Source organism: Acipenser ruthenus, chromosome 42 (assembly GCF_902713425.1).
Source record: "Acipenser ruthenus chromosome 42, fAciRut3.2 maternal haplotype, whole genome shotgun sequence".
NCBI classification, from domain to species: domain Eukaryota; kingdom Metazoa; phylum Chordata; class Actinopteri; order Acipenseriformes; family Acipenseridae; genus Acipenser; species Acipenser ruthenus.
The window spans coordinates 9,323,001-9,349,535 of NC_081230.1; the positions used below are offsets into that span (position 1 = coordinate 9,323,001).

General features: G+C 47.1%; 3 protein-coding genes across 11 annotated transcripts in view; 2 read left to right on the forward strand and 1 right to left on the reverse strand.

Moving 5' to 3' along the window:
- LOC117400958 (collagen alpha-1(II) chain) overlaps positions 1 to 5,207 on the forward strand; it is a 32,040-nt gene extending 26,833 nt beyond the window's left edge. For all 4 annotated transcript variants that reach the window (XM_059011534.1, XM_059011535.1, XM_059011536.1 and 1 more), the window contains 10 exons: positions 1,050 to 1,103; positions 1,381 to 1,488; positions 1,598 to 1,651; positions 1,767 to 1,874; positions 2,010 to 2,063; positions 2,449 to 2,556; positions 2,671 to 2,959; positions 3,404 to 3,591; positions 3,876 to 4,118; positions 4,504 to 5,207. In XM_059011534.1, the coding sequence (XP_058867517.1) occupies positions 1,050 to 1,103; positions 1,381 to 1,488; positions 1,598 to 1,651; positions 1,767 to 1,874; positions 2,010 to 2,063; positions 2,449 to 2,556; positions 2,671 to 2,959; positions 3,404 to 3,591; positions 3,876 to 4,118; positions 4,504 to 4,650 (1,353 nt within the window). In that variant the 3' untranslated portion in view covers positions 4,651 to 5,207. The remainder of the gene's footprint in view (positions 1 to 1,049; positions 1,104 to 1,380; positions 1,489 to 1,597; positions 1,652 to 1,766; positions 1,875 to 2,009; positions 2,064 to 2,448; positions 2,557 to 2,670; positions 2,960 to 3,403; positions 3,592 to 3,875; positions 4,119 to 4,503) is intronic.
- Positions 5,208 to 7,041: 1,834 nt separating this feature from the next.
- Positions 7,042 to 11,899, reverse strand: LOC117400959 (transmembrane protein 106C-like). The gene is made up of 8 exons (XM_034001325.3): positions 11,621 to 11,899; positions 11,074 to 11,305; positions 10,433 to 10,496; positions 10,052 to 10,211; positions 9,669 to 9,809; positions 9,247 to 9,296; positions 8,890 to 8,943; positions 7,042 to 8,364 (listed from the first exon to the last, which is right to left on the reverse strand). Exons 2-8 carry the CDS (start codon positions 11,282 to 11,284, stop codon positions 8,238 to 8,240), a joined length of 807 nt encoding a protein of 268 aa, XP_033857216.3. The 5' UTR covers positions 11,285 to 11,305; positions 11,621 to 11,899; the 3' UTR covers positions 7,042 to 8,237.
- Positions 11,900 to 12,539: 640 nt separating this feature from the next.
- Positions 12,540 to 26,349, forward strand: LOC117401090 (calcitonin gene-related peptide type 1 receptor-like). 6 transcript variants are annotated; one of them, XM_059011540.1, is made up of 13 exons: positions 12,540 to 12,847; positions 19,457 to 19,559; positions 19,921 to 20,080; positions 20,499 to 20,609; positions 20,987 to 21,099; positions 21,679 to 21,770; positions 21,882 to 22,008; positions 22,217 to 22,370; positions 22,692 to 22,752; positions 22,946 to 23,012; positions 23,641 to 23,859; positions 24,218 to 24,259; positions 25,986 to 26,349. In XM_059011540.1, exons 2-13 carry the CDS (start codon positions 19,509 to 19,511, stop codon positions 26,202 to 26,204), a joined length of 1,416 nt encoding a protein of 471 aa, XP_058867523.1. In that variant the 5' UTR covers positions 12,540 to 12,847; positions 19,457 to 19,508; the 3' UTR covers positions 26,205 to 26,349. The 6 variants fall into 6 exon arrangements, with proteins under 6 accessions (XP_058867523.1, XP_058867524.1, XP_058867521.1 ...); XM_059011541.1 differs by lacking the exon at positions 12,540 to 12,847 and adding an exon at positions 13,291 to 14,128 and having other exon boundaries at positions 19,924 to 20,080; XM_059011538.1 differs by lacking the exon at positions 12,540 to 12,847 and adding an exon at positions 13,292 to 14,128.
- The last annotated feature ends 186 nt before the right edge of the window (positions 26,350 to 26,535 follow it).

Below are 26,535 nucleotides of genomic sequence, written 5' to 3' on the forward strand. Positions count from 1 at the left end.
ACACTGTCTGACTGTAGCTCCGTAAAACTGAACAGTCTAACTTCTGTACTTGCAAAAATATATTTTGAGTGTAGCTACGAAAATGCATGTCCTGACTCTAGCTGCATAGAAACACAATGACTGACTGTAACAATGAAAATATGTTGTCTGACTGTAGCTACCAACACACACACTGGGTCTGCCTGAATAGCTACAAACACACAGTGTCTGTCTGGAGCTTGAATCGCACACACTGTGTCTCACTGTAGCTGTAAACATACACTGTCTGGCTGTAGCTCTGTACTCTGTTGCTACAAAAACACATTGTCTTTGCTTTGACTGTTTACTCTGAATGTACAGCAGGAGTAAACATACACTGCCTGTAGCTGTATACTCTGACGGTAGCTTCAGTCGAAAACGCTCTCTCTAACTGCCTGACTGTAGCTACAAACATATACTCTGACTGTTGCTACACACATACATTGTCTGACTGTAGCTTCAGTCGCGCACACTGTGTCTAACTGCAGCTGTATACTTTGACTGTTTACTCTGACTGTAGCTGTACACTGCGTCCGACTGTAGCTTCAATCACACACTGACTGAAGTTGTACATTGTCTGGCTGTAGCTACAAACATACAAACTGTAGCGTCAGAAATACTAACTTCAATCGCACACACGGTGTCTGACTGTAGTTACAAATACTCTGACTGTAGTTACAAATACTCTGACTGTAGTTACAAATACTCTGACTGTAGCTGTACACTGTCTGACTGTAGTTGTATACTATCTGACTGTAGTTACAAATACTCTGACTGTAGTTGTATACTGTCTGACTGTAGTTACAAATACTCTGACTGTAGTTACAAATACTCTGACTGTAGCTGTACACTGTCTGACTGTAGTTACAAATACTCTGACTGTAGTTGTATACTGTCTGACTGTAGTTACAGACATAAAGACATAAAGTCTGATTGTAGCTGTATACCAAATGCACGCACTGCTTATTTCAAAATAGATTTGCATACTCTGTGGTGTAATATTTCTAATGTTGCCCATTTTCTCCTTACAGGGCAACCCTGGATCGGATGGTCCTCCAGGTAGAGATGGTTCCGCTGGCATCAAGGTGAGCTTCCCAGCTTGGGGTGTGCGGGAGATCTGCCCTAACTGCAGCTAGAGACCATGGTTTAACTTGCTGGACACTCCACAGGCATAGATCACAGACACAGACTAGTACAAGGACATTGGAATGATAATGCCTGCATTACAGTAACTCAATTAAAATACAATCCCAATTTTTAATGGTTTGTAGTTTTTAGCGAGGTTGCCTGTGTGCAGTGCACAGGGCTGGGTGGGTGTGGTCTGCAGGGGTCTTGACGGTGTGCTTTGTCTCCCCCCTACAGGGTGACCGTGGTCAGACAGGCCCAGCTGGTGCTCCCGGTGCCCCTGGCGCCCCAGGATCCCCCGGACCCGTTGGCCCAACTGGCAAACAAGGAGACAGAGGAGAGTCTGTGAGTGCCACCCTTAACCACGCCATCGCTGTGGCACAGGATGTCATACGCTGTGCATTGAAAACTACAGCAGAGGATTTTGTAACCGGTTCTCTTTCCTTTCCTCCAGGGTGCACAAGGACCTGCTGGACCTCCTGGCCCCGCTGGCGCTAGAGGAATGGCTGTAAGTGTCACCTTCCTAGACAGAGATCCATCTGTCTGTGGTATCTAGCTCTGTATAAGAATACTGTACCTCTTTGTGAGCGTGAAGCTGACGGGAGTGTGTGTCTTTGCCTCAGGGACCCCAAGGACCCCGTGGAGACAAGGGTGAGGCTGGAGAGACTGGAGAGAGAGGACAGAAGGGTCACCGTGGCTTCACTGGCCTGCAGGGTCTTCCCGGACCTCCAGTAAGTCACCCCCTTTCACTGCCGTCCGCAGGGCGTGCTTCTGAAACATTCAGGTATCGTCATGCTCCACTGCCTGCTGTGAATGACCCCCCCTCCCCCGTCTCTCTCTGTCTCTCTCTCTGCCTCTCTTCGTAGGGTACTGCTGGAGACCAAGGTGCTGCTGGTCCTGCTGGCCCAACTGGTGCAAGAGTGAGTACCGACCTGCGTGTTCCCGATTGACGTCGTATTGATGGGCAAGCTGAGATAGGGGCAAGGTGTAATGCACAACACACATAAATACAACACATGTTAAACGGGTGAAATGGTAGGCGAGAGGATGTAACTGCAGTAAGCAATCTCAGCACAGCCCAGTCTTTCACCGAAGGAAAAAAACAAGCATCAGGAACAGGGCATTAAACAGTAAAACAGCAGACCACGTCAAGCAAGCTCTGCAATGATGTCCTTGGTTCACACGCACACACGCCACACGTGGACTGGGCTCTCTGTTCCACTACCCTGTCATACTGGTGTACCGGGCTCTTAGACCCAGATAAGCCTCTGGCTATTAACCTTTTGTTTTTGCCCCCTTCTCTAGGGCCCACCCGGCCCCGTCGGTCCCCATGGTAAGGACGGTTCTAACGGCCAGCCAGGTCCTATTGGCCCACCTGGTCCTCGTGGTCGTTCTGGAGAAGTTGGCCCAGCTGTAAGTACCCCTCTATAAACCTCTTGTACAAGAAAGTCCTATTCACAGTGTCTCTTACAACAGGAGGTGTGCCCCCCTGCTTTCCTGACGTCTCTTCCCCCTTCTCCCCTGCAGGGTCCCCCTGGTAACGCCGGACCCCCTGGCCCCCCTGGTCCTCCCGGCCCCGGAATCGACATGTCTGCCTTCGCCGGGCTCGCCGCTCCCGAGAAAGCCCCGGATCCCATGAGGTACATGCGGGCCGACGAGGCCTCCAGCTCCCTGAGGCAGCACGACGCCGAGGTCGACGCCACCCTCAAATCCCTCAACAACCAGATCGAAAACATCCGCAGCCCCGAGGGCTCCAAGAAGAACCCAGCCCGTACCTGCAGAGACCTGAAACTGTGCCACCCTGACTGGAAGAGCGGTGAGAAACGCTCTCCCAATCACATTGCTGTCTGCGCTGTCAGTGCTATTGCCTGTGAAGTTCCTACTGGAAATCCAACCCCTTGAGTGAATCCCGCTTCTCACTATAATTGTTAACATTAATTAGTCATTTTAGCAGACGCTTTTATCCAAAGAAACTAGGCCGTGAACTATGCATCACAACTGCTGCTGCTGCAGAGTCACTTACAATAAGACCTTGGTTTTACGCCTCATCCAAAGGATGAGATTGTGGTTAGCCTATGTTTTAATTGCACTGACTATACCTGTAGCACTATAACCACGGTCAGATTGGGGTTACTGTTATAATAAGGGATCTTGGTGCAGTTACGGTACAGTAGATGTGCAGTGAAACTGAAGCTAGCAGGGAACCTCCTTGTTATGGAGTCCTATTCCGAGCCCTTGTCCCTCCCTCTCCGCTCTGCAGGAGACTACTGGATCGATCCCAACCAGGGCTGCGCGGTCGATGCCATCAAGGTGTTCTGCAACATGGAGAGCGGGGAGACCTGCGTGTACCCCAACCCAGCCAGCATCCCCCGCAAGAACTGGTGGACCAGCAAGAGCGCGGACCGCAAACACGTCTGGTTCGGAGAGACCATGAATGGAGGATTCCATGTAAGTGCCTCGTTTGACTTGCTGCTTAAACTGTCTCAATCACAGAGGTGTCCCCAGGTCCTAGTAAAATAACTGCCTTCAATAATTACAGATATACAGTTGTTTCATTGACATTACAAGCTCCTAGCGTGACACCTTGCTGAAGCTTCAGTCAAGGTTGGAGAGCGAATGGGTCACACACACACATAGCATGATCCTGTCTCCTCTGCTAGAAGCATTCTGAATACATGTGAGCCCGGAATGAGCATCACCCACCCTGACCATCTCTCTGTCTCCTCCTGCAGTTCAGCTATGGTGATGACAGCCTGGCCCCCAACACTGCCAGCATCCAGATGACGTTCCTGAGACTGCTGTCCACAGAGGCTTCCCAGAACCTCACCTACCACTGCAAGAACAGCATCGCCTACATGGACCAGAGCGCCGGCAACCTGAAGAAGGCCGTCCTGCTGCAGGGCTCCAACGATGTGGAGATCAGAGCCGAGGGGAACAGCCGCTTCACCTACAACGTGCTGGAGGACGGCTGCACGGTGAGTCAACAGCGCTGGGGGGATCAGCCCGGGCTGTGTGAGCCCAGGAGCAAGAACAGCCCTGTGCAGTGCAACACTTCTGTCTTCAAATACCAGCTTTTAATTTGGTCTTTAATAATAATACTAATAAAATACATTTGCAAGATGATACTTCTTGCACACCACATTATCAGTACGCAGAAACCTAGTGAAGTCGGCTCTGTTTGCGGGAGCTGTCCTCTGAAGTGTCTGGTACCACGTGCTCTTAGTTCCTGAGTCGGCCAGCATGTAATTCACAACGAACACATTTGCAGCTAGATAGCGGTTCTTGTTTCTTGCACAGGAGAGCTCTGTGAACAGATTCCAGCCCCACAGCTTTTAACACGCTTGTTTTCTCCTCTTGCAGAAACACACTGACCGATGGGGCAAGACGGTAATCGAGTACAAATCCCAGAAGACGTCCCGCCTGCCCATTGTGGACATTGCACCTCTAGATATCGGAGGGTCAGACCAGGAATTTGGCGTCGACATTGGCCCAGTCTGCTACTTGTAAAATAACTTAATAAGAAGCAAGAAAAAGTTCAAACAAAACTCACTCACACTCAAAAAGAAAGCAAAACAATCTAATTTTTTTTTTTTTTTTTAACGGACGTTTAAGTACTTTCCAGTCACTCCTAGGACTTCTGCACTGAATGGCTCCACGAAATCCCACCCGCGATCCTCACAGCTTCCAGACTTCCCAACACCGGGGCTGGGCAGACGACCTACGAACAAACGCTAACGAGCAAAAAAAAAAAAAAAAAAAACTAAAAAAAACTTGGTGTTATTTATTTATTGTCTTCCTGTAAGATTCAAAGGGGTGAGAGGTGTGTTATGAAATGGTTTGTTAAGAAGTAGCCCCCTCTCTAGAAACCCGCCATATCAGTGTCCCTCGTCCCGCCCCCACCCCCCCCCCCCCGTCCGAGCAAGTGCAGGCGTTCCTACTGAGAGCAACGTCACAGTGTGTATCTGCAGAAGTGCTGTGTGTTATAATAAAACAATGGTGCTATTGTTGTAAAACGGTCTGTAATTTTTCAACAATTGATATAAAAAATGTTTTTTTGGAAAGTACATTTCGATCTGGGCTTTGTTTAATATATATATTTTTTTCCAAATATTTTTTTTTTCAGTGCGTTCGCCATCCTTTTACCTGTCCTTTTTTTTTATAAATTCGCCTCTTCAGTACCTTTTTAAAAGACAACAGGAAGTGTAGGTCCTTCCATATATATATATAGTATATATATATGTGTGTGTGTGTCTGTGTGTATATATATAATATATATGTGTGTATATATATATATATATATATATATATAAATACATCTGCAAACTTGCTTCTTCCTTGGTTGAATTTGTTTTTGAAAGCTACCTCACACTAAGTTACCTTGAAGCACAAACCCCCAGGCTGTGTGTGTGTGTGACTCCTGAGCTTGGTGGGTTTGTTAATGACTTTCCCACTCATCAGAAGGTGCTACACGCTCTCGGACCCCCTCCTCACCTCCTCCCCACTCACACCACCGCGCACCTCCCCTCTCCTCTCCTCCCCTCTCCTCTCCTCCCAGGCCCGTAGCATTGCGTCAGGTCGCCCAGTGGCTGAGCGATGAGTTGAAAAGCATTCAGCCCACCCCTGCTGCTGTGCAATCACGGCTTTCTGAGCATGCTGAAGACAGAGTCTTTGGATGGATAAGATATCCCTCGGGCTGCAATCAGGTGCCTCTGTGTGCGTGCGTGTGTTTGGTGGTGGTGATAGTTTTTAATTAATGTAAATTGGAAAAAATAAATAAATCAACAGGCGAGTTGGGTGTCGGCCATTCAAAAGCTCCACCCGTAAAAGGTGTGTCAGAGAACTCTCTCTCTTCGTCTTTATTTCCTTTCTTTTTTGTTTGAATATCCCTGATTTTACTTTTTGATGATTTATGTGCATTACCGGTTTGTTTAACATTTTTTTTTTTTTTTTTTTTTTGTATAAAGGGGGGAGAACGATAAGAGGTAGATTTTGGGGGGCAAATGACAATTTTATTTTCATTTTTTTTTTTTTTTTTTTTTGAGAAAAAAAAAGTAAGTAAAGCGGAAATGAAATCCTGTACTATTTTGTATATGTAAAATAGCTGTTTTTAAATATTTGCAATACTGGTTTTGAGCATGGTAGAGTAGAACTTGACACAGTACCCGTCTTCACTGACTTAGCCTCTTCTTGTGAAGTGATTCTGTCACTGTAATTTTCTGTTGTTATTTTTCCTCTCCAGTCCCACCCCTCCCCTCCTTAGCAATAAAAGGTAGAAGCTTTTCTATAAACAAAAAAAAAAAAAGTTTGTTTTGATTTGATTTCATTTGTAATTTTTCCTGACCTATGATGATGTATAATCTCTGTTGAATGATGTTTAATCTGGGGTATTTTCTTGGCAGAAACCCCCCTCCCAAAATAAAAAAAAAACAACACCGAATAAAAATTAATTAAACAAAAAAAAAAAACCACAAACCAACAACAGAAGTATCTCTATTCCTGGTTCTTGTTGTCTTAAAGCAGGTTACGCCCGCGGGAGAGAGGGCTGATCCTCAGGGAGGCGCTTTAGCACCGAGGGTCCCCTGGCTGTGAGCTGGCCTGGGACAAGAGAGGGGCACGGCTCTACCGAGCTGGGAATCCCAAAATCTGGGTCAAAAAGTGGAAAAGCATAATAGCTGCCTGGAAGTTTTCTAGAAGTGGGCTCAGCTTCTCGGAGATTTTTTTGACTAACGGCTGCAGTTGCGAATCAAATTTATTTTATTTTTTTTAAAGTCTTGAGAAATATCAACCCGCTGTGGAGTTAAGATAATTAGATAAACATGAGCTGTTAAAAATATAATCACGTCACCCTTAAAATAATAACATCAATAAATAAATAAAATAAAAACACCGTCAAGCACATTAAGAAACTAACAAATGCATTTTATTTTATCAAAGGTTATTTTACAGTGAAGCAATAACTTTACGACGTACAACTCTGAAGAGCAGGTTTAGAATCATTTTTACAAGAGTTCATATAGAAACATAAATGAGATCAAGGAGCAGAACCTCATCAGAGATGCAGCCACCTTGAAGCTCTCTGAAACACACCCTGTTTAGTGGCTCCATCTCTGCTCAACTATGTACAGACAACTGCAGCATTACCAGGTCCTTATGCAACACAAATAACTACGACATACAGTCGTGTGCCAATGTATGAGAACACCTCCAGTCATTGATATCCTTTATATACCTGCCTGCATCAAAACCTCTGGGTGCGAGAATTTCCATTTCCGCTCAGTAATCGGCCATATAGAATTAATAATAGGCACTCGTGTGAAAATGTTAGAACGCTTAATCAGGCGTCTTAAATACACTTCTAAGAAGTCTCCTGCGTTTCACCATGTGTGGCTCTGTGTTCCTTTTCTCTTATTGTTTTTAATTGCACGGGTGGCCTATTAAAGTCATCAATTCAATTAGACAATCACAAATTTGCATATTTTGACATTTTCCAAGATTCTCAGTTCCAGTGGTTTGATTTCATCCGCACAGCCAATCAAAACCAGGGTGCTCCGATACATTTGCACACTAATAAATACTTTTTTGTGTTGCTAAATATATCTTAAACTTCTCATAGACATAAATTAAATTCACAAGGTCCCTGTATAGTTGGAGGCTTTAAATTAATCAATTTCTCTAATATATCAATTCCTGAACAAATATGAACCCTCTCTGGTTCATCCAGCACCAGCTTTTAATACAAAAAAAACTATAACAGAGAGCTCAAAACCAACTCAACAACCCCTCCCACTAAAATATGAATGAAGATAAAACAAACTCGGAAGCATAAGGCATTCGTGACGTAGACAGCCCTTCTTTTCAACTGAAATTATCTGGTTGCAAGTTTTGCTTTCTTTACAGCAAGAGGAGAGGGAGAGATGACCTGACTCTCACCATAACAGCTACCTCAACCCTTTCCTTCATTTAAAGCCTCAAAAAATATTAATCCGTTTGCGGCTAGATGTCTAGGTTGTTTACAAGCGTGTATGAAAAGCACGGTCTGCAGAGTCGCTGGGTGAGTGTTTTTAGTCTGTACTGGGTGTACTGGTTTTCCGTGCTCACAACGCCCCGAGCTGCAGGACCAGTGCTCGGTGCACAGTGGAGTTGGAGCCGCAGTCGATGTACCGATAAGATTCCAGGGAGTTCTGCGCAGAGCGGACCATGTAGGAGGTCTTCACCGAGGTCCTGGAGCGAGAGAGAGAGAGAGCGAGAGAGAGAGAGAGAGAGAGAGAGAGAGAGAGGCCCGTCACACACACACACACACACGTCAGGTACAGCCGTTTCACTTTAAAAACACGACAAGAAAGATATGCTAGCTGTTCCTGCATTGTCTAGTTACTGCTTTTAGAAAGACTGGACCATTTAAACAAACGTGCATTTAAAACTACCTAAGAGGGGCGAGAACTGCAGCCGTGAATCTAGAGACCCTCTAGAGCTGTGGCCAAAGGGTTTGCATCCCCCTACAGAATGAACTCATTCCGCTTCGTAAGAGTCCAATGAAAGCTGCTGAATAACATTAACATACTGAATTACAGACCGCCGCTTTGTAGTTTTCCCAGATACTTTAAATTTCTAGGCGATGCTAAACGTTTGGCTGTAGCTCTAGATGCAAAAGGGTATGTTTGCTGTCCGGACCCCCCTCCACGATATCCCCGTGGCCAGCGATCAGGCAGGAGAAGGAAATGACTGGAAGCAGCAGACAGGACTTACTGCATGAAGACCACGATGTTGTGCACCTTGATGGTTGCCATGGTGCAGAAAGTGCTGTGAAGGGACGACAAAAGCAGCTTTTAAAATCCTGATCCGAGTACCCCCTTGATCCACTCCTGGTTTTACTAGGAGTGTAATCAAACACACCTGAGCTTGTTACCTGTACACACTGTGGCTAATGAAGCTCCTAGAAACCCTATCGATATCAATCTGCCCTCACCCTGATCTCACAGCATCACACAGCCTGCTAATCTCAGCAGTCCTAGGCTAGCAGAGCAAAGTGCACTGTGCTTTATCAGCAGTTTACCGGCTCCAAGCAGCAATAAAACTGCAAAAATAGAACGATTCTTCACTTACTAGACGTAGGACAGGCTGCCGCTGATCTCCATGGCGACGGTGAAATTCACCTGAACAGCAAACAGAAAGGAGAGGAGAGAGAGGTCATGGAGAGGGCCAGCTCAGCAGGGCTGGGATTACACCCACACAGAGGGAGGTTTAGAACCAGATCAGCTGCAGCGAAACCTAGGGGGAGGGGATTTTTAACAGAACCATGCCTCGGCTGTCACATCAGCGACGCGCGCACCTGTACGCCTTCAATGCGAGGCGAAGGAAAAAGCAGTGCCTTCTTTTTATTGTTATTTAGTCACCTGGCGGACGCTTTTATCCAAAGCGACTTGCAGAGACTTGGGGTTGAACTGCGCATCTCAACTGCTGCTGCTGCTGCAGAGTGGCTTACAACAGGCCCTCGGTTTTGACAGCGTGCCAGGGGGAGGGGTTACCTGTCTCTGGCTGAGGGGCTGGATCTGCAGCACGTTGCTGAGCTGCTGGGTCCCGATCACGGTCTTCATGTAGAGGACCTGGCTGGTCAGGCTGTCCACTGACACGGTGTAGAAGTTTGGGTTGCTGATGTTCAGGGTGCTCTGCAAACAGGAGGAGAAGCTGAAATGAGTGTGGCACCCTCACCGACCCTGCTCGCCCCAAACCCTGACCCATCACCCCCAACCCTGACTTATCACCCCCAACCCTGACCCAATCACCCCCAACCCATCACCCCTAACCCTGACCCATCACCCCTGACCCTGACCCATCACCCCTGACCCTGACCCATCACTCCTACCCCTGACCCATCACTCCTACCCCTGACCCTGGCGCACGCTCTCACCGTCATGTTGATGAAGACCTTGCTGTTGTTGCGGTCGAATTGCACCGTCACCACCTTGATGCCGTCGTCGCTGACCAGCACTGACCGGGGGAAGAGGAAGAACGCCACGAGCGCGGAGGCCAGCAGGCACAGGACCACCGAGAGGACCACGTAGAGCTTCCTGCAAGCAGCAGGGGGAGCCAGAGAGAGAGAGAGCGCGCTTAGCCCAAGCAACGTGTGTGCGTGCGTGCGTCTGTGCGTGCGTCTGTGTGTGCTTGTGTGCGTGTGTGCGTCTGTGCGTGCCTGCGTGACTGGATAATGCTGCTTGCACCTGTTTAGTGTTTCTGGGGTCAGAGCAGAGCTCCAGAGCACCAGAGCTCGAACCCTTACGCCCGCACTCACGTTCTCTGCGGCCGCAGTCTCTGATCGCTGTAGGGGATCAATGCGACCAACTCGTTCACCTGCCCTGTGGGAAGAGAACAAAAAAAAAAACCCTTAACGCAGGGATGGCAATAAGACTCCCATTGCACAGCAGTGTGATCCATTCCTGGTTTTGCTTTGAGTTTAATAAGACACGCCTGAGCTTGTTACCGCTACACTGGGGCTAATGAAGCTTGTAATAAAACCTGGAATGGGTGAAACTGTTGTGCAATAGGAGTCTTATTTTCATGTCTGTTATAAGACATGGGGTCTGTATCTCTGATCTGTTAAATTAAGATGATCAAGTTCATCTAACTGATCCCAAAATAACACCCTGTCCCACTGCTCTGGTCTCGTTTATTTTGCTTAGCTTAATCCATAAGGCAGTCCCAAATCAATGCCTGTATTCTCTCAGTTACCAAGCTGGTCCAAATACTAAAATATATTAAGAGAGATATACATACAAATGATGGATATTTCCAATCCATGTTTCAGCTGGTCCTGTTAAAAGGGCATCGCCAAAATAAACGTGTCCATGCAACTTAAACCCCCACAGAAACGGCTTGATGCCGAGACGCCAGCTAGGCAGTCCGGCGTGTCAGCGTCGCGCTCCCCGCACTCACCCGTGGGGATCCGGCCGGTGCCCTGGCAGGTGGGACACGTGATGCTGTCCCTCCCGGTGAACTCCACATACGGGAACTGCGCGATGTCGTCCTGCCTGTCCTGTCCGTCCAGCGAATCGTCGTCTTTGTCCCCCTCCGTGCGGCTGCTCTCCGCCAGGGGCCGGAACCCTCCGTGGGACTGACACGATCCCATGGCGGGACGCTGCACCATTTAAACAGCCGGCTGCTGCTCCTGCAAGGAAAACATTACCGCTATGGCCAAAAGGTTTTGCATGACGCATCTACATGAATAATGTTACGCTGACATGTGACATTTCGAAATCTAACATGACTGTGCTGCTATTGTAGTTTCCGTGAGATACCACTGTGTGGTTTCTTAGATTGCATGGCGTTAAATAAAATATCGAAATTATGTTCATATAGGTCTTAAAAAGAAAAACTACAACTATGCATGCAGTGGTCTGTAGCTTGCTGGTACTGAATTTAAACGAGTTGTTTTAAGACACGATAACTGCCCTTGTTCTTGTGAGCGGTGCTACACAGTTACCTCCTTGCACAGTACAGATCTAGTTGCAGAGACGCGGTCTCGATTCAGCACGATGTGTTCTGTGCTTGCTGCATCCCCCCCGTTCCGTTCAGACTCTTGAAGCGGCGAGGTATCTCTCATAATCCGTTACTTCGCTTATTGACTGCGCGGATGGTGCAGACAGTCCCCTCGCTGTATGTTTACCAGCGCTGCGTATTCTTCTGGAACGTCGCTTCCGAAGCTTGGGGAGCGGCGGAGGCGGAGTCACCTCTCTCACGTGACAGGGGTCTCTGTGCTCGCTTTCCACGCCTCCTGTGCGTTTCAAAGCAGCGCTCGCTGGCTGTGCTAAAAGTCTTTTCTGCCATTACCCGCATTAGAATGACTGCACCTTATTCGTGTTGTTGTGCGTGTGTGTGGCAGGAAAAGCTCCAGCCTGCATCAAAAGAGCAAACAAAAAACACGGTAGGAGCTTCTCAGAGTCTGCAGCCTGCGCTGTAGAGTATTGGGCGTGCGTGTGTCTATACGAGTTGTGCCCAGCAGGGGTCAGCATTGTCCTTCGTTTCGCCTTTCTATCTTCAGGGGGCAGAGAAAAAGCCGGCAGGGGTGTAGCATTCTGTGCGCGTCTGTGTCTGTGTCTGTGTGTGTGTGTGTGTGTATCAGTATGTGTGCACTGTGCGCGTCTGTGTGTTTGTGTGTGTGCACTGTGCGCGTCTGTGTGTGTGTGTGTGTGCACTGTGCGCGTCTGTGAGTGTGTGTAGTGTGTATGTGTGCACTGTGCGCGTCTGTGTGTGTATCAGTGTGTGTGCACTGTGCGCGTCTGTGAGCGTGTGTAGTGTGTGTGTGTGCACTGCGCGTCTGTGTGTGTGTATCAGTGTGTGTGCACTGTGCGCGTCTGTGTGTGTATCAGTGTGTGTGCACTGTGCGCGTCTGTGAGCGTGTGTAGTGTGTGTGCACTGTGCGCGTCTGTGAGCGTGTGTAGTGTGTGTGCGTGTGCACTGTGCGCGTCTGTGAGTAGTGTGTGCACTGTGCGCTTCTGTGTGTGTGTGTGTATCAGTGTGTGTGCACTGTGCGCGTCTGTGAGTGTGTGTGTGTGTGTGTGTGTGCACTGTGCGCGTCTGTGACTGTGTGTAGTGTGTGTGTGTGCATTGTGCGCTTCTGTGTGTGTGTCAGTGTCAGTGCAAGAATGCATTGCGTCGGCTTTCCAGAGAGTCACGAGCGCTTCGAGAGACGTGGCTGTCTTCTCATTCAGTAAGCAAGCCTGGACAGGAACGTTTTATTGATTGTTTATCTATGTCTTTTACTGTGAAAGATAATTTAAAAACAGGGGGACCGGATTCACAGCATAGACTGTACGAATCTGTGGCGCTGGTACTTTCACATGTGTTAGCTGTTAGTAAAGCAGTGACGCAGCTAGCTACTGTAAGGCAAAGTCAGGTCAATCCATTTGGAAGAAAATAAAACGATCTCTAAAGCGGGGGGAGCGGGGGAGCGGGGGGGGGGAGTATTGCATGATTTTTTTTTTTTTCTTTCCACTTGTCCATTTGACCTCCTCTGTGTATTTACAGTACCTCGCGCAGGTCAGCAGCAGGAAGGACGTCACAGGTGACCGTGTCGGGTTTCTGATTGAGTTAGTAGTGTCAGCTATACTTAAAAAAAAAAAATATATATATATATATATATAACTTTGTATATAAAATACGGTGTCTGTCTGTCTATCTATCTGTCTATCTATCTATCTATCTATCTATCTATCTATCTATCTATTTGTTTGATGCTGTAACTTTTTAAGACTTGTGTGGTAGAAAGTTCGTGAGGTATTAAAAGCTACCGTCAAATAATATAATTGAACCGGATCCGCACCACCGTGCCAGTACTAAAGTGACATGAGAGAGAGAGAGAGAGAGAGAGAGAGAGAGAGAGAGAGAGAGAGAGAGAGAGAGAGAGAGAGAGAGAGAGAGAGAGAGAGAGAGAGAGAGAGAGAGAGAGAGAGAGAGAGAGAGAGGGGAGAGGAGAGGAGAGAGAGAGAGAGAGAGAGAGAGAGAGAGAGAGAGAGAAGAATGACATGGATCAACACTAACAATCGAGGAAGAGCGGAATGCAATGAAGATAAACTAGGGAGGGAGAGCGATAAACAAGAAAAACTCGTTCTGCTGTGAGAGGAAAACGATCGTTTTTTTTTTTTAAGAGGGGAGAGATACTGAAGAGAAACGGTTCAATCTATAGCTAAAGAATATTCATTTGAAAAGGCGGTCTGTAGTGCTCACAGCGCGAAAGATCAAACGTTATCAATAAACTGAGTTATTTTGGGTTGACATTGACAAGAAGGTACCGCAAGAACTTTTAAACGGTTGAGAAACAGAATTAAATAAATAAGACTTGGATTCAGAAAGTTGCCAGGGATTTAAGAAATCAAGAAGTAAACGTGGATTGAAACAGGAGCACAGTGCGGGAGATTGAGACTCTGCATTACCAGACTGCATTATCAGAGGATCCAGAGAAACAGCACTGGGACTCAGATAACTGACTGAGGTAAATATGTGAATGCTGTTTCTGCAGAAGGATTATTATTATTATTATTATTATTATTATTATTATTATTATTATTATTATTATTATTATTTGGCAGCTGTCCTGTATGTAGGTCCATGTATCAGCGAAGGAAACGACAGCTGCTCAGTTTTAAAATATATAATGTTGGTAGTTTTATTTCATGTGGATTTTTCATGAAATTGAATTTTAAGCTCAGCGATTGCGGCTCTACTGAATAATTACCTGGTATTTATTATTACTTAATGCTTTATGCTGAACAGCGTATGGACAGCTATGGAAACAGACGGTGTGCAATACAACACAGCTCGGGTTCAATAGCACAACCATGGCAATGATCATTGCAAACAGAATTGATAATTATCAGTGAATCCCTTTAATGCGCGTCATGCGCTTAATTCCATCTCAGCATTGACATGACTGTTATTTTTACAGCATAATCTGTGCAGCGAAGCCTTCTCACTGTATAATCATTACACCCACGCACCGTACAGCTGTCTGCTATTATTATTATTATTATTATTATTATTAGTTTATTTGGCAGACTGCCTCCAGGTGTTACAGGGCAGTGCAGGGTTACGATGCAAGCTCAATATTTAAATACAGTGTAGTTTACAGTAGATATTACATTGTTTGTTAGCGTGTGTTAAAGATGCAGGATTGCCATTTAACAGATGTGTAGCAGCTGAAGGCTTGCTCCTAACTGATCGGCAGTGTCCCTGCATTGTTTAATCTTTGCAATGCATTTTTCTTAACTTTGCTGAAGGGGTTTTAGAAGCAGGGGGGGAAAGTCTTCACCTAAAAAGTGGCGTTTCTGTGGATTCTTTTCTGGCAGAGGTTCTGGAGCTCTACAAACGGCAGTGAAGACACAGAGAAATCATCCAAATCCTAATCACATTGAGAAGTCTGCATTGCACATGAATGGTATCGCAGCACAGCCCGTGGGAGCCCATCTGGGTTGCATCAGCCAGCTATTTTTAGTGGGATAGCGGTGATGTCCAGGCTGTGGTTCCCCGGCGCTGTAAAATGCCCTTAATAAAACCCAGCTGCGGACAGGATATAGTTTGACCACACTGCCCCCCCACAAGTTGTTAGAAGCTGTATTACGCAATACCGTACAGTATTATTAAAAGCATATCAATCTCTCTCTGGCCACTTTGCAAGAATGCAGCGAATCAAAAAGGTCTTGTTCTGTTGACATTTTGCAGATTAGAGAGCGCTTAACACTGCCAGGACTGGAAACTTGTGCTCTGTTAAAGCGAGGGTGTGCACAGTGTACGTGTTAGATTTAAACTGTATACAGGTCAGGAGGGGCTCTTGAGAAAGCAAACACAGTTTGAGAGGACTCAGACGCTCAGACTTGAACGCTTTTATATTGTATAAACTGTGTGCGCTGTGTGTTTGATTTGAGCCCAAGTGAGTGTTTCCGGCGTGCGTTTTAAACAGTACAGAAATAAACAGAGCCAGGACAGTCGGTTCAGGCCAGGGCTGGACAGCTCAGCTCTTCCTCAGGGGGGCGCCAGAGGGGTCTTTTTAAATGTCCACAAGTGGGACGTGTCCCCGGTTTAATCCCTCATCTGTTTAACAGTCAGAATTGGAGCTGGCGTGGTTGCACGCATGAGACAACCGAAGAACAAAAAACAGAAAGGTTGGGTTACAGTTTTTCCACGCGCTGATTAGCTAAACATTAACAAGGCACGCATCTGCACGGAGCTGCACAGCTCCATTTGGCCGTAATCTGAGAATACGCGGGCACTTGTAAAAATGTAAATATTTCAGTTTACATATTTCAATTCTATCAGGACGTTTCGGACTACAAACCTTCAGCTGGATGGAAGAAACGTGTGTGTGTTTGTGTGTGTGTGTGTGTGTGTGTGTCTCTGTGTGTTGGTGTGTGTGTGTGTGTCTCTGTGTGTTGGTGTGTGTGTGTGTGTGTCTGTGTCTACCCCCATCGCTATCATCTCACTGAAGGGTTACCCCCATCGCTATCATCTCACTGAAGGGTTACCCCCATCGCTATCATCTCACTGAAGGGTTACCCCCATCGCTATCGTCTCACTGAAGGGTTACCCCCATCGCTATCGTCTCACTGAAGGGTTACCCCCATCGCTATCGTCTCACTGAAGGGTTACCCCCATCGCTATCATCTCATTGAAGGGTTACCCCCATCACTATCATCTCACTGAAGGGTTACCACCATCGCTATCATCTCATTGAAGGGTTACCCCCATCGCTATCATCTCATTGAAGGGTTACCCGCTTCTGATTCCTGCTTGTCAGTGTGCTGATGGAGAACAATTGAAATCAATTTTCACAGCTGATTCTTTCCATTACATTGGGTAATGATGTGTTTCATCCACCAGCATCAGCAGCTTAAAACGACGCAGCCGCGATGCTGGAACTGAAACCTTACCAGCTCCTGGAAGATCATTTTTCACTGGGGGGGGGGGGGGTGCTATACAGTCACATTGTTGAAATATTGATTTGTGAAACAGGTAGACCGAAGAGCCGTGAGATGTTTTGTTGCTGTACAGTAGAATGGATCGTTTATTTTCTTTCAGACCCCATGTATGCACTGGCTTGCTTTGCATGGATGTGGGGTTCAGTGGTTCACACGATCGCTCGGGTAATTATAATTAAGAGGTCGGATCAGGGCAGGACTTTTGTTAAAGAGTTAGCGATGAGAAAAACAATTCAACAACACACACACACACACGCACAAAAACAAAAAAAAGAAATAGTATTGTTGTTTTTACTGAGGTGTCCGGGCCTGTGGCTCCGAGGGGAAGCAGTGGCTTGCTAGCATCATTGTCCCTGAAAACATTCTCACAAGCCGTGGGATGTCAGACAATGGGAAATATTTTTAGATGCTGGAAGAGTGGAAGAGGCCGTTTCCTGAGGAACTGCTGCGGTTCACAACTTCTTGAAAAACAACCTGATGTCTTTTTACAGAAGTCGGGGCAACTAATCTGGTTCAATCTGCTCAAAGCAAACACAGACACAAAAAGAAAACCAGAACATGCTGTTTCAGAATGAAAAAACCCTAAATAAGACTCCTGTTGCATAGCGGTTTCACCCATTCCAGGTTTTAATACGAGCTTGATTAGTGTGTACAGGTAACAAGCTCAGTGTGTGTCTTATTAAGCTCCTAGTAATACCAGGAATGGATCAAACTGCTATGCAACAGGAGTTTGCATCCCTGGATTTCATTTGAATCACCTACTGCCTTTATCTGTGTATCTCGCCTTCAGAAAGGTCAGGTTATTAACACTTTTGAGTGTGAGGGTTGGGACTGTGAAAGATGCCAGCGTGGAGCGCTCTGTTATCTGCTTCCTCGCACGCTATCTAGTCCAGTACGTGAGGGAGCCTGGACCTCGTGACCCCGCTCTGACCTCTCCCTGTGAATGGTTTCCCCCCCTGGTCCGTGGCAGCTCTGTTTGACGTTTGCAGTCTGCTATTGTGCGTTACCGGACGGACAAGCTCAGCACATTTAGGAAACGTGTCTGGCTGCTGTTCATATAAAACTCAGCTTTATTTATAACATTTCCATTTGACTTGACTCACTCGGAGTTGTGTGTGTGTGTTTGTAATTTGACTTTGAAATGCTGTGCGTTTTGTTTGTATCTCCTTGAGCTTATCAGGGTTTTCCTGAGCTGCCCGCAGGGGTGATTTGACTGCATCATTTTGCTAATCAAATGTTAAACCAAGTCATGTGAGGCTCAACCTGAGCAGAAGAAAAAAGATTTGTTTAAAAAAACAGGATGTTGGATCCCAGCATGGTCGTCAATGTTTTGTTTCCAGCTCTAGTTTTTGCTTGATGAGTTCAAAAAGATGCACAGCTATTTCCCTTGCATGGTGCAATGTACCGGACAAAGAAAATGCCATCCAAATGCACTGGAGCACAACAGCATGTCGAATGCCATCTTACAGGAGGCTGTGTGGTCCAGTGCTTAAAGAAAAGGGCTTGTAACCAGGAGGTCCCCGGTTCAAATCCCAGCTCACTCACTGTGTGTGACCCTGAGCAAGTCACTTAACCTCCTTGTGCTCCGTCTTTCGGGTGAGACGTAGTTGTAAGTGACTCTGCAGCTGATGCATAGTTCACACACCCTCTGTAAGCCACCTTGGATAAAGGTGTCTGCTAAATAAACAAATCATATTAAGAAGTTAGATACTTTTAGTTAGCGCTGAGCTGAATTTAACCCTTATCATTGTTCTCGGCTGGCGTCACATTTACAAGACCAGTCACGTCTGCAATAAAATCAAGTGTGTGTGTGTTTTAACCCACGTTGATCCACTCCTGGTTTTACTAGGAGTTTGATAACACACCTGAGCTTGTTACCTGTACACACTGTGACTATTCAAGCTGGTAGTAAAACCTGGAACGGGTGAAACGCTGCGTGCCCCGCTTGGTGTTAATAAATGCAGGTGGATACTGCTGCTCTGGTGAACAGTCCTGATCTGGCTCGCTTCTACAGATTCAAAGAAAGCGATTGAGGCAAACCACAGCAGGGCTTCTCAGATAATAGGGTTATAATGTGTTAAAGAAAAGGGCTTTGATACCAGGAGGTTCAAATCCCGGCTCAGCCACTGACTCCCTGTGTGTGACCCTGAGCAAGTCACTTCACCTCCTTGTGCTCCGTCCTTCGAATGAAACAAACAAGCTCCTATTGGAAGTGACTTAATACGTTCCTTAGGAATGAATCAAAAGAAACTAAAGAAAACCTTTTTTTTCCCTTCTTGTGTGGCTCCCCTGAGCGCGGCAGGCTCTTGCTGTATAACAAAGCACAGAGTTGGCTCTGGTCACTGGGAAAGTGCTATTTGTGACTTGGCCACAGTGTGTTCACAGACTCAAGCTTCAACTCCAAGCATGCAAAGTTTATAACAACAGGGTTGATGCAGTTCACATGGCTTCCTTCACAGGCCTGACTGAAGTCCCCCAGGCTCTGGGTATCTGTATTTATCCAGTGCGGAGTAAAATCTGGTGTCTGTGTGATTGTCGCTGGGAATGTTGCTTCAGCGAGACCCTGAGCTGAAACAGAAACAGGCTTTGTAACCCAAGACAGCTGAAACCAGGGCAGAAGGACATTGCGATTAAGGGATGCACGGACTGCAAGCTGATTGCTTACAGATGTTAGAGGTGTGGTGCTCATATAGACTCTATGCTTCAGAATAACTGGAGTAGTAAAACCTGGAATGGATGAAACTGCTATGCAACAGGAGTCTTATTTCCGTCCTTGTTGCTAGTGAACCTGGCCCTTTTTCTTGTCTGGTTTAAGCTTGTGTCCTGATCTGTCGTGGTGCTTGTTTCAGAGTTTACTGATGCACAAGCCTGCCGTCTCTGGGAGCGCCACTTAGCTGCACCATGGAGAGAGGACAGCTGCTGTGGATTCTGTTGTTGCCGCTGGTAACAGAGGTAGGGGGAAGTGACGCAGAAACCTGAACAAAATCCATGATGCCCACCCTTGTAGTTGCAATTGTCGAAAAACATTAAAAACCTTTGTGAAACATGTCAAAGCATAGGGAAGCATAGTAAAGCATTGCAAAGTTCAGCTTTATGGTTAACAAATATTAAAGATTACAAATCATGGTAAATGCATAGGAAAACTGCAGAATTACTGTACAAATTGACTTTTATTAAAACATTAACAAAATGTAGAATACAGTACTGCTTTTTCGTAATTACACATTGTTACACAGTATTAGTGGCTGGGTGTATGATTCCAGTCGAACTCCCACCAGGTGAAATAAAAGCATGTCTCTTCTTGCTGTTCCAGCAGGTTCCTGCGGGGGCGCTGGTGTCCTTGGAGCCGCTGTCAGCCGTGTCTGCCACCCCCCAGTCTGTGGTGCCCATGGGGGTGTCGAGGGCACAGATCCTGTCTGCCCAGTTCGAGTGCTACCTGAAGATCCTCAGGGACCCCCCCTACCGGGGAGACGGTAACGACCCCCCCCCCCCACCCCCCCACCCCTCCCCAGTCCCGCTGGGCTGCCCCCCCCAGGGCTAGTGTTAGCAGAAGAGTTTCTCAGTGCATGTTCTCAGTGAAGTAGCGTTATTATGGGGAGGTCTTCGAGCGACACCCCTGTTAAATTGAGTCCGTCCTGGCTGTGTGAAGCTGCCAGTCTCTGCTGGGTGATTTCACAGGGAGGTGTTCTGCAGCGCACCCTACTGGCCAGGCGCCCCTTGATCTCAAAGCAGACACCTGCTGGGCTCCAGGGGGCGCTGTGGAGCTCCTGGGTGTAAAGAGGTGATTGGCTTGTGGAATGAAGGACTCTGTCCTGAGCTGGCATTCTAAACCGATTTGGGGAGGGGGTGTGTGAAATAGTTTCCATACTGAACGAGCGCTCCCTGTCCCAGGACCCTACTGTAACCGCACGTGGGATGGCTGGATGTGCTGGGAGGACACCCCGCCCGGGAACAAGGCTGTCCAGTTCTGCCCTCAATACTTCCAGGACTTCGATCCCTTGGGTGAGTGATGTCCTCATCGCGATTGTAATGAATCTTGTGAAGTGAATCTCTTACTGTTATCCATGCGATTTTGCCCGCAGACTGTATACTGTGCATGAGTTTTAATGAAAGCCTTGGGGAGCAGAATTCCACACTTCCAGATCGCTGGTTTATATCATGACTTTCAGGGTTGGAAATAAGACTCTTGTTGCATGGCAAAACTCCAGGTTTTACTACCAGCTTGATTAGCCCACAGTGTGTCTAGCTAACAGGCTCAGGTGGGTCTTATTATTAAACTCCTAGTAAAACCAGGCGTGGATCACACCGCTATGGAGCGGGAGTCTTATTTCCATCCCTGTGAGCTGGTTGTGACTGTGTTTTTTTCGCTGTGCTTGCAGAAAAGGTGACGAAGGTTTGTAATGAAGACGGACAGTGGTTTCGTCACCCGGAGAGTAACCGCACCTGGTCCAATTACACCCTGTGTTCTGCCTTCACCAGGGCCAAACTCAAGGCAAGACCACCCCCCCCCCAGCCCCCCCCCCAGAACCCTGAATGAAATAGCTTTAACAGATATGCAGGGATCTACTATAAAACCACTCAACCAAAAAACGAAATCAATTCAATGACACGTTTCAAAGATATTAAAAAAATACTTCTAGTCGAAACGTTCCAGGGATGGTAATAGGACTCCTATTGCAGAGCAGTTTCACCCATTCCAGGTTTTACTAGGAGCTTGATCACCCCACAGTGTGTATAGCTAATAACAAGCTCAGGTGTTTCTTATTGAACTCCTAGCAAAACCAGGACCGGATCAAATCACTGCTGTGCAATGGGAGTCTTATTCATGTGTTACGTTTCGTTTGGTGTTGCCACATTTAAAATCTGGTTTGAATCGTGATTAGGATGTAATATTGAGCTCAGATTCCCGCGTACTGTACCTGGTCAGTAGACTTCTGTAAGCCAGTAGTCTTCAGGGTTTCTTGCATGTCAGACAGTGGAGAATCAAGGGAGTCTCTTCAGTCTACAGTGTGGTGAATGCCTCTTCAGTCCCAGCAGTTCTGCTAATGCAGTCTCTTCTCTTTTTGAGCAGATGGCATACAGCAAGTACTACCTGGCCATTACCGGACACTGCCTCTCTCTGGTATCCCTCTTCATCTCGCTCTGCATCTTCTTCTACTTCAAGTGAGTGTGTTTTAAAATTATTATTATTATTATTATTATTATTATTATTATTATTATTATTATTATTATTATTATTATTATTATTATTGTTGTTGTTGTTTTCCTTGGCAGGAGTTTGAGTTGCCAGCGCATCTCTCTTCACAAGAACCTGTTCCTGTCCTTCATCCTCGACTCCATCGTCACCATCATCTGCCTTTCTGCCGTGGCTAATAACCACGAGCACGAGACTCACAACACGGTACGGGCTTCCTGTTTACAGTCTCGCTGTCTTCCTGTGCCGGGCTCGACAGCACTGAAAGAGTTAAACACTGCAGCACTGAAAGAGTTAAACACTCCAGCACTGAAAGAGTTAAACACTCCAGCACTGAAAGAGTTCAACACTAAGCCAGCGATGCTAGCTGCCTGGTTTGCTTGTGTGTAAAGTGTGGCTCCTCCTGTCTCTGCAGGCTGGCTGCAAGGTGCTGCAGTTTCTGTATCTCTACACCATGGGCTGTAACTACTTCTGGATGCTGTGTGAGGGGATCTACCTGCACACCCTCATCATCGTGGCCGTGTTCGTGGAGGAGCAGCAGATGTGCTGGTACTATATCCTGGGCTGGGGTGAGTGCACGCCACGCTGTACACAGAAAACACAGAACACAAACCATTGCAAAGGTCAAATCACATTTAAAGCCTCCCAAAGCCTACATCTTGAATGTGTGCTGCAGTCCTGTGATGCACACAGAACACGTCCCACAGCTGGTCTGCCTGCGAGTGTTGTATCGGACAGCCCTGCACATTTAAAACACTCCTGGATGAATGAAGCCACTCCTGTGATACAGCCTGGTTTCAGCCTGGCTGTAGCGGTGCTCCCTGCGTCTGTAAATCAGGAACACGGGAGGTTCTGGAATTAACGCAGCTGTTTCCCTCTGTGTGTCCCAGGATTCCCTCTGATCCCAGCCGTCATCCATGCAGTGGCCAGACTGCTTTTCTTCAATGACAAGTAAGAACGATCACCTGTGAAACAAGACTGTGCTCAAAACACACACACACACGCACACTCTCTCTCTCACACACACACACACACACACACACACACACACACACACACACTATAATAATCATTAAAAAAAGAAGGTTCTTTCTCTCTCTCTCTCTCTCTCTCTCTCTCTCTCTCTCTCTCTCTCCCTCCACAGCTGCTGGATCAGCGCTGCCACTCATCTCCTGTACATCATCCACGGACCGATCTGCGTGGCCCTGTTGGTAAGCACCAGCACGTTACCACAGAGTCCAAGGGGAGGGGAGGGCTGTTGTACAGAGAAGCGTGTTCATGTCAGACACACAGAGCAGGGAGAGCGGGACTGAACGCTCAAATACACCTGCAGTGATGTGAATCTCACCATCAAAACTGGGGCACACCTTGATCCAGTTAGAATGAACTGTGTGCCCAGGGTTTGGTGCGCTCCTGCTTTTCATATGTGTTCTTGATTTTTTAATATTTTCAATGCTAATAAGAGATTAGATTCATTTGCATGCAGTATTTGTGTAGATGTTCGTTTTAAACGGCACACATTTGATGAAAGATACCCTACATTGTTTTTTGTTTGTTTTAATAACATGCTGTAGATTATTCTGCTGTATAGGAATCTAGTCGCATGTGTAAACGTGTATATAAAGTATTTATCTTGTCCCGATTCGGTTTTCCTGAATGACAGCTTGATGCTCTCCTGGGGGCTGTCTGCTCACTAGCAGAGCAGCAAACCTGCACCCCCATTCCTCACTGCAGTGCGTTGATCACTGCACCCCCATTCCCCGCTGCAGTGCGTTGATCACTGCACCCCCATTCCTCGTTGCAGTGCGTTGATCACTGCCTCTCTCCCCCTCTCTGCAGGTGAACCTGTTTTTCCTGCTCAATATCGTGCGGGTCCTCATCACCAAGCTCAAGGTCACTCACCAGGCTGAGTCCAGCACTTACATGAAGGCTGTGCGAGCCACGCTCATCCTGGTACCCCTGCTGGGGATCCAGTTCGTCCTGTTGCCATGGAAACCGGAGTGGCGACTGGCCGAGGAGATCTACGAGTACATCATGCACATCTTCATGCACTACCAGGTACGCAGCAGCCTGGAGAGAGACAGGGGGCCGTCCTCAATACCGTTTACCATACCCTTACCAATGTAGTGCCCATGTCTGTATCCCATCATGCAACGCTGGCACGAGAAACGGAATCCAGCTCCACGAATAAGTAAATAAAGTAGATGTTCTCATTTCATTTGGGCATCACAGGGTTAAACGCGTTTCGTTGTTTGCAACAGATTACATTGACCTCTGTATTCGACAGGCACGTGGAAGTCGTTTTCAAACTGCTCCATTTAAAAGACTAACTAAACCTGTGTGCGTTTTCGAAGCTGTTCTATGTTGTTGTTGAATGAATGTCAAACTTTTGAACCGGTTTTGTGTGTCTCTTCAGGGCCTGCTGGTCGCCACTATCTTCTGCTTCTGTAACGGAGAGGTAAGCTGTGCCAGCTGCACGTGTTTCTCAACATGTTTGAGTTTGATCCAAAGCTATTTACAGAGACTAGGGGGTGAACTATGCATCACAACTGCTTCCAATAGGAGCGTGTTTGTTTTACGTCTTATCTGAAGGACGGAGCACAAGGAGGTGAAGTGACTTGCTCAGGGTCACGCACAGGGAGTCAGTGGCTGAGCCAGGATTTGAACCTCCTGGTATCAAGCCTCTCTCTCACCCCATCTCCCCCGCACAGGTCCAGGCAGCTCTGAAGAGGGAGTGGCTGCATTATAAAGATCAGTGCAGTGGAAGGCTGATGAGCAATGACTTGCACTCCAGCTACCACACCTCATCCGTGGTGGAGCTGAGCAGGAGCCACGGCACCAAACACAGCACCAACGGCAAGAACTGTCCCGCGGGGGAGAGCGTGGCCCTGAAACCTGACGGGACCCTCACCTGACCGCGCAGCCCCGCCCCACTGTACCCTCGCACTGAGCACGGAGAGACTCAAGCTATCCGTCCACTTTGAAGATGTCCCCTTGGACTTTTCTTCTGTTGCATCGGCAAAATGGCTTATACTGTATATGGGCACTTCAGCACCTGGGTGGAAATCTCAGCGTTGCATTGTGTAGCAATGTCTTTGACAGATATTTGATCCGGTTTTGCATTGATGCAGTGTCTTTATATATATATATATATATCCTTTGCACTGGTAGTTAAGCCCCCTGCGTTGCTGCACTGAGTGCCACACAGATTAGTGATGCACTGAAATGCTTTGAAAGGCTGTGCAGAATCTCCCTGGATCTCCAGCGTCTTGTGAACTGAGGCCAGTGGAGCGCGTGTTCTCTAGTGAGGTTAGGGACACATCTGTGCACATCTGTGACAAAACATTCCAGCGATGGGAATAAACACGCTATATATATATATATATATATATATATATATATATATGTTAAGGATGATATTGATGTTGTTGATGCTATATTATTTTTTATTGTCTGTATTATTGTTACTTGAAGATTGCACTATAGAAAACTGTCGTAATAATATTTATGATAAATAAAATGAATTCATGGCAGCGTTCAGTCTTCTGAGATGATTTCGTCTGGTGCATTTCGGTCTGTGTCTGTTAGTGATTGTGGGAGAAAAAACTAAATGACTGTGCCAGTGCAACCAAACTCTGCATGGCCACCAGCGTGGAAGGCAGTGGGTTGAGTAGCTCAGTGGTTCGAGTGCTGGGCTGCAGCGTGGAAGGCAGTGGGTTTGAGTAGCTCAGTGGTTCGAGTGCTGGGCTGCAGTGTGGAAGGCAGTGGGTTTGAGTAGCTCAGTTGTTCGAGTGTTGGGCTGCAGCGTGGAAGGCAGTGGGTTTGAGTAGCTCAGTGGTTCGAGTGCTGGGCTGCAGCGTGGAAGGCAGTGGGTTTGAGTAGCTCAGTGGTTCGAGTGCTGAGCTGCAGCGTGGAAGGCAGTGGGTTGAGTAGCTCAGTGGTTCAAGTGCTGGGCTGCAGCGTGGAAGGCAGTGGGTTTGAGTAGCTCAGTGGTTAGAGTGCCGGGCTGCAGCGTGGAAGGCAGTGGGTTTGAGTAGCTCAGTGGTTAGAGTGCCGGGCTGCAGCGTGGAAGGCAGTGGGTTTGAGTAGCTCAGTGGTTGCACTGTATATGTCTCTGTATCTCTCAGTATCTCTGGCTCAGTGCCTCTCATTCCCTCTCTCCTTGTGAAATATTTTTCCCACAGCGTGGCCCGGCATCCACAGCCCTCGTTTCCTGTCCCGGGCATTGTTCCCCTTCCCAGAGGGCCGAGTGGCGGCACTGGGCCTGTTCTCCATGGGAGTGCCTTCCTGCGTTGCAAAGTCTTTCCTTCAGAACTGCCTCATGGACCCTGCAGGGACCCTGTCAGCCACTCACCGGTCCGCACCCTGCCCTGCAGCCATTATCCAGCTGCTGCTGTTTATAGATACGCTCGCTTTTCTATTTCTACTGGGGCTTTGAGCTGTAAACAGCTTGTTCAGTGATTTTTTGTTTACTGTTATTAACAAATATATTGTCCTGGTGTTACCAAATATTGCTTCCCCTGAATATTTGTACCCCCCCCCCCACACCATGGGGAACAAACATTTGTTCCCGCCTACATGTTTTTTTTTTTTTTTTTATTCCTATCTTTATGTAAATGCTGCATGTACAATGCTAGTAAATGCGAGCTATGCTTGCAGGCTGTTATTGTGTATTATTGTAAGTGAGACTGCAGCTGTCGGAGGGGGGGGCTGGGTGGTTTAGGGTTAGGGAAA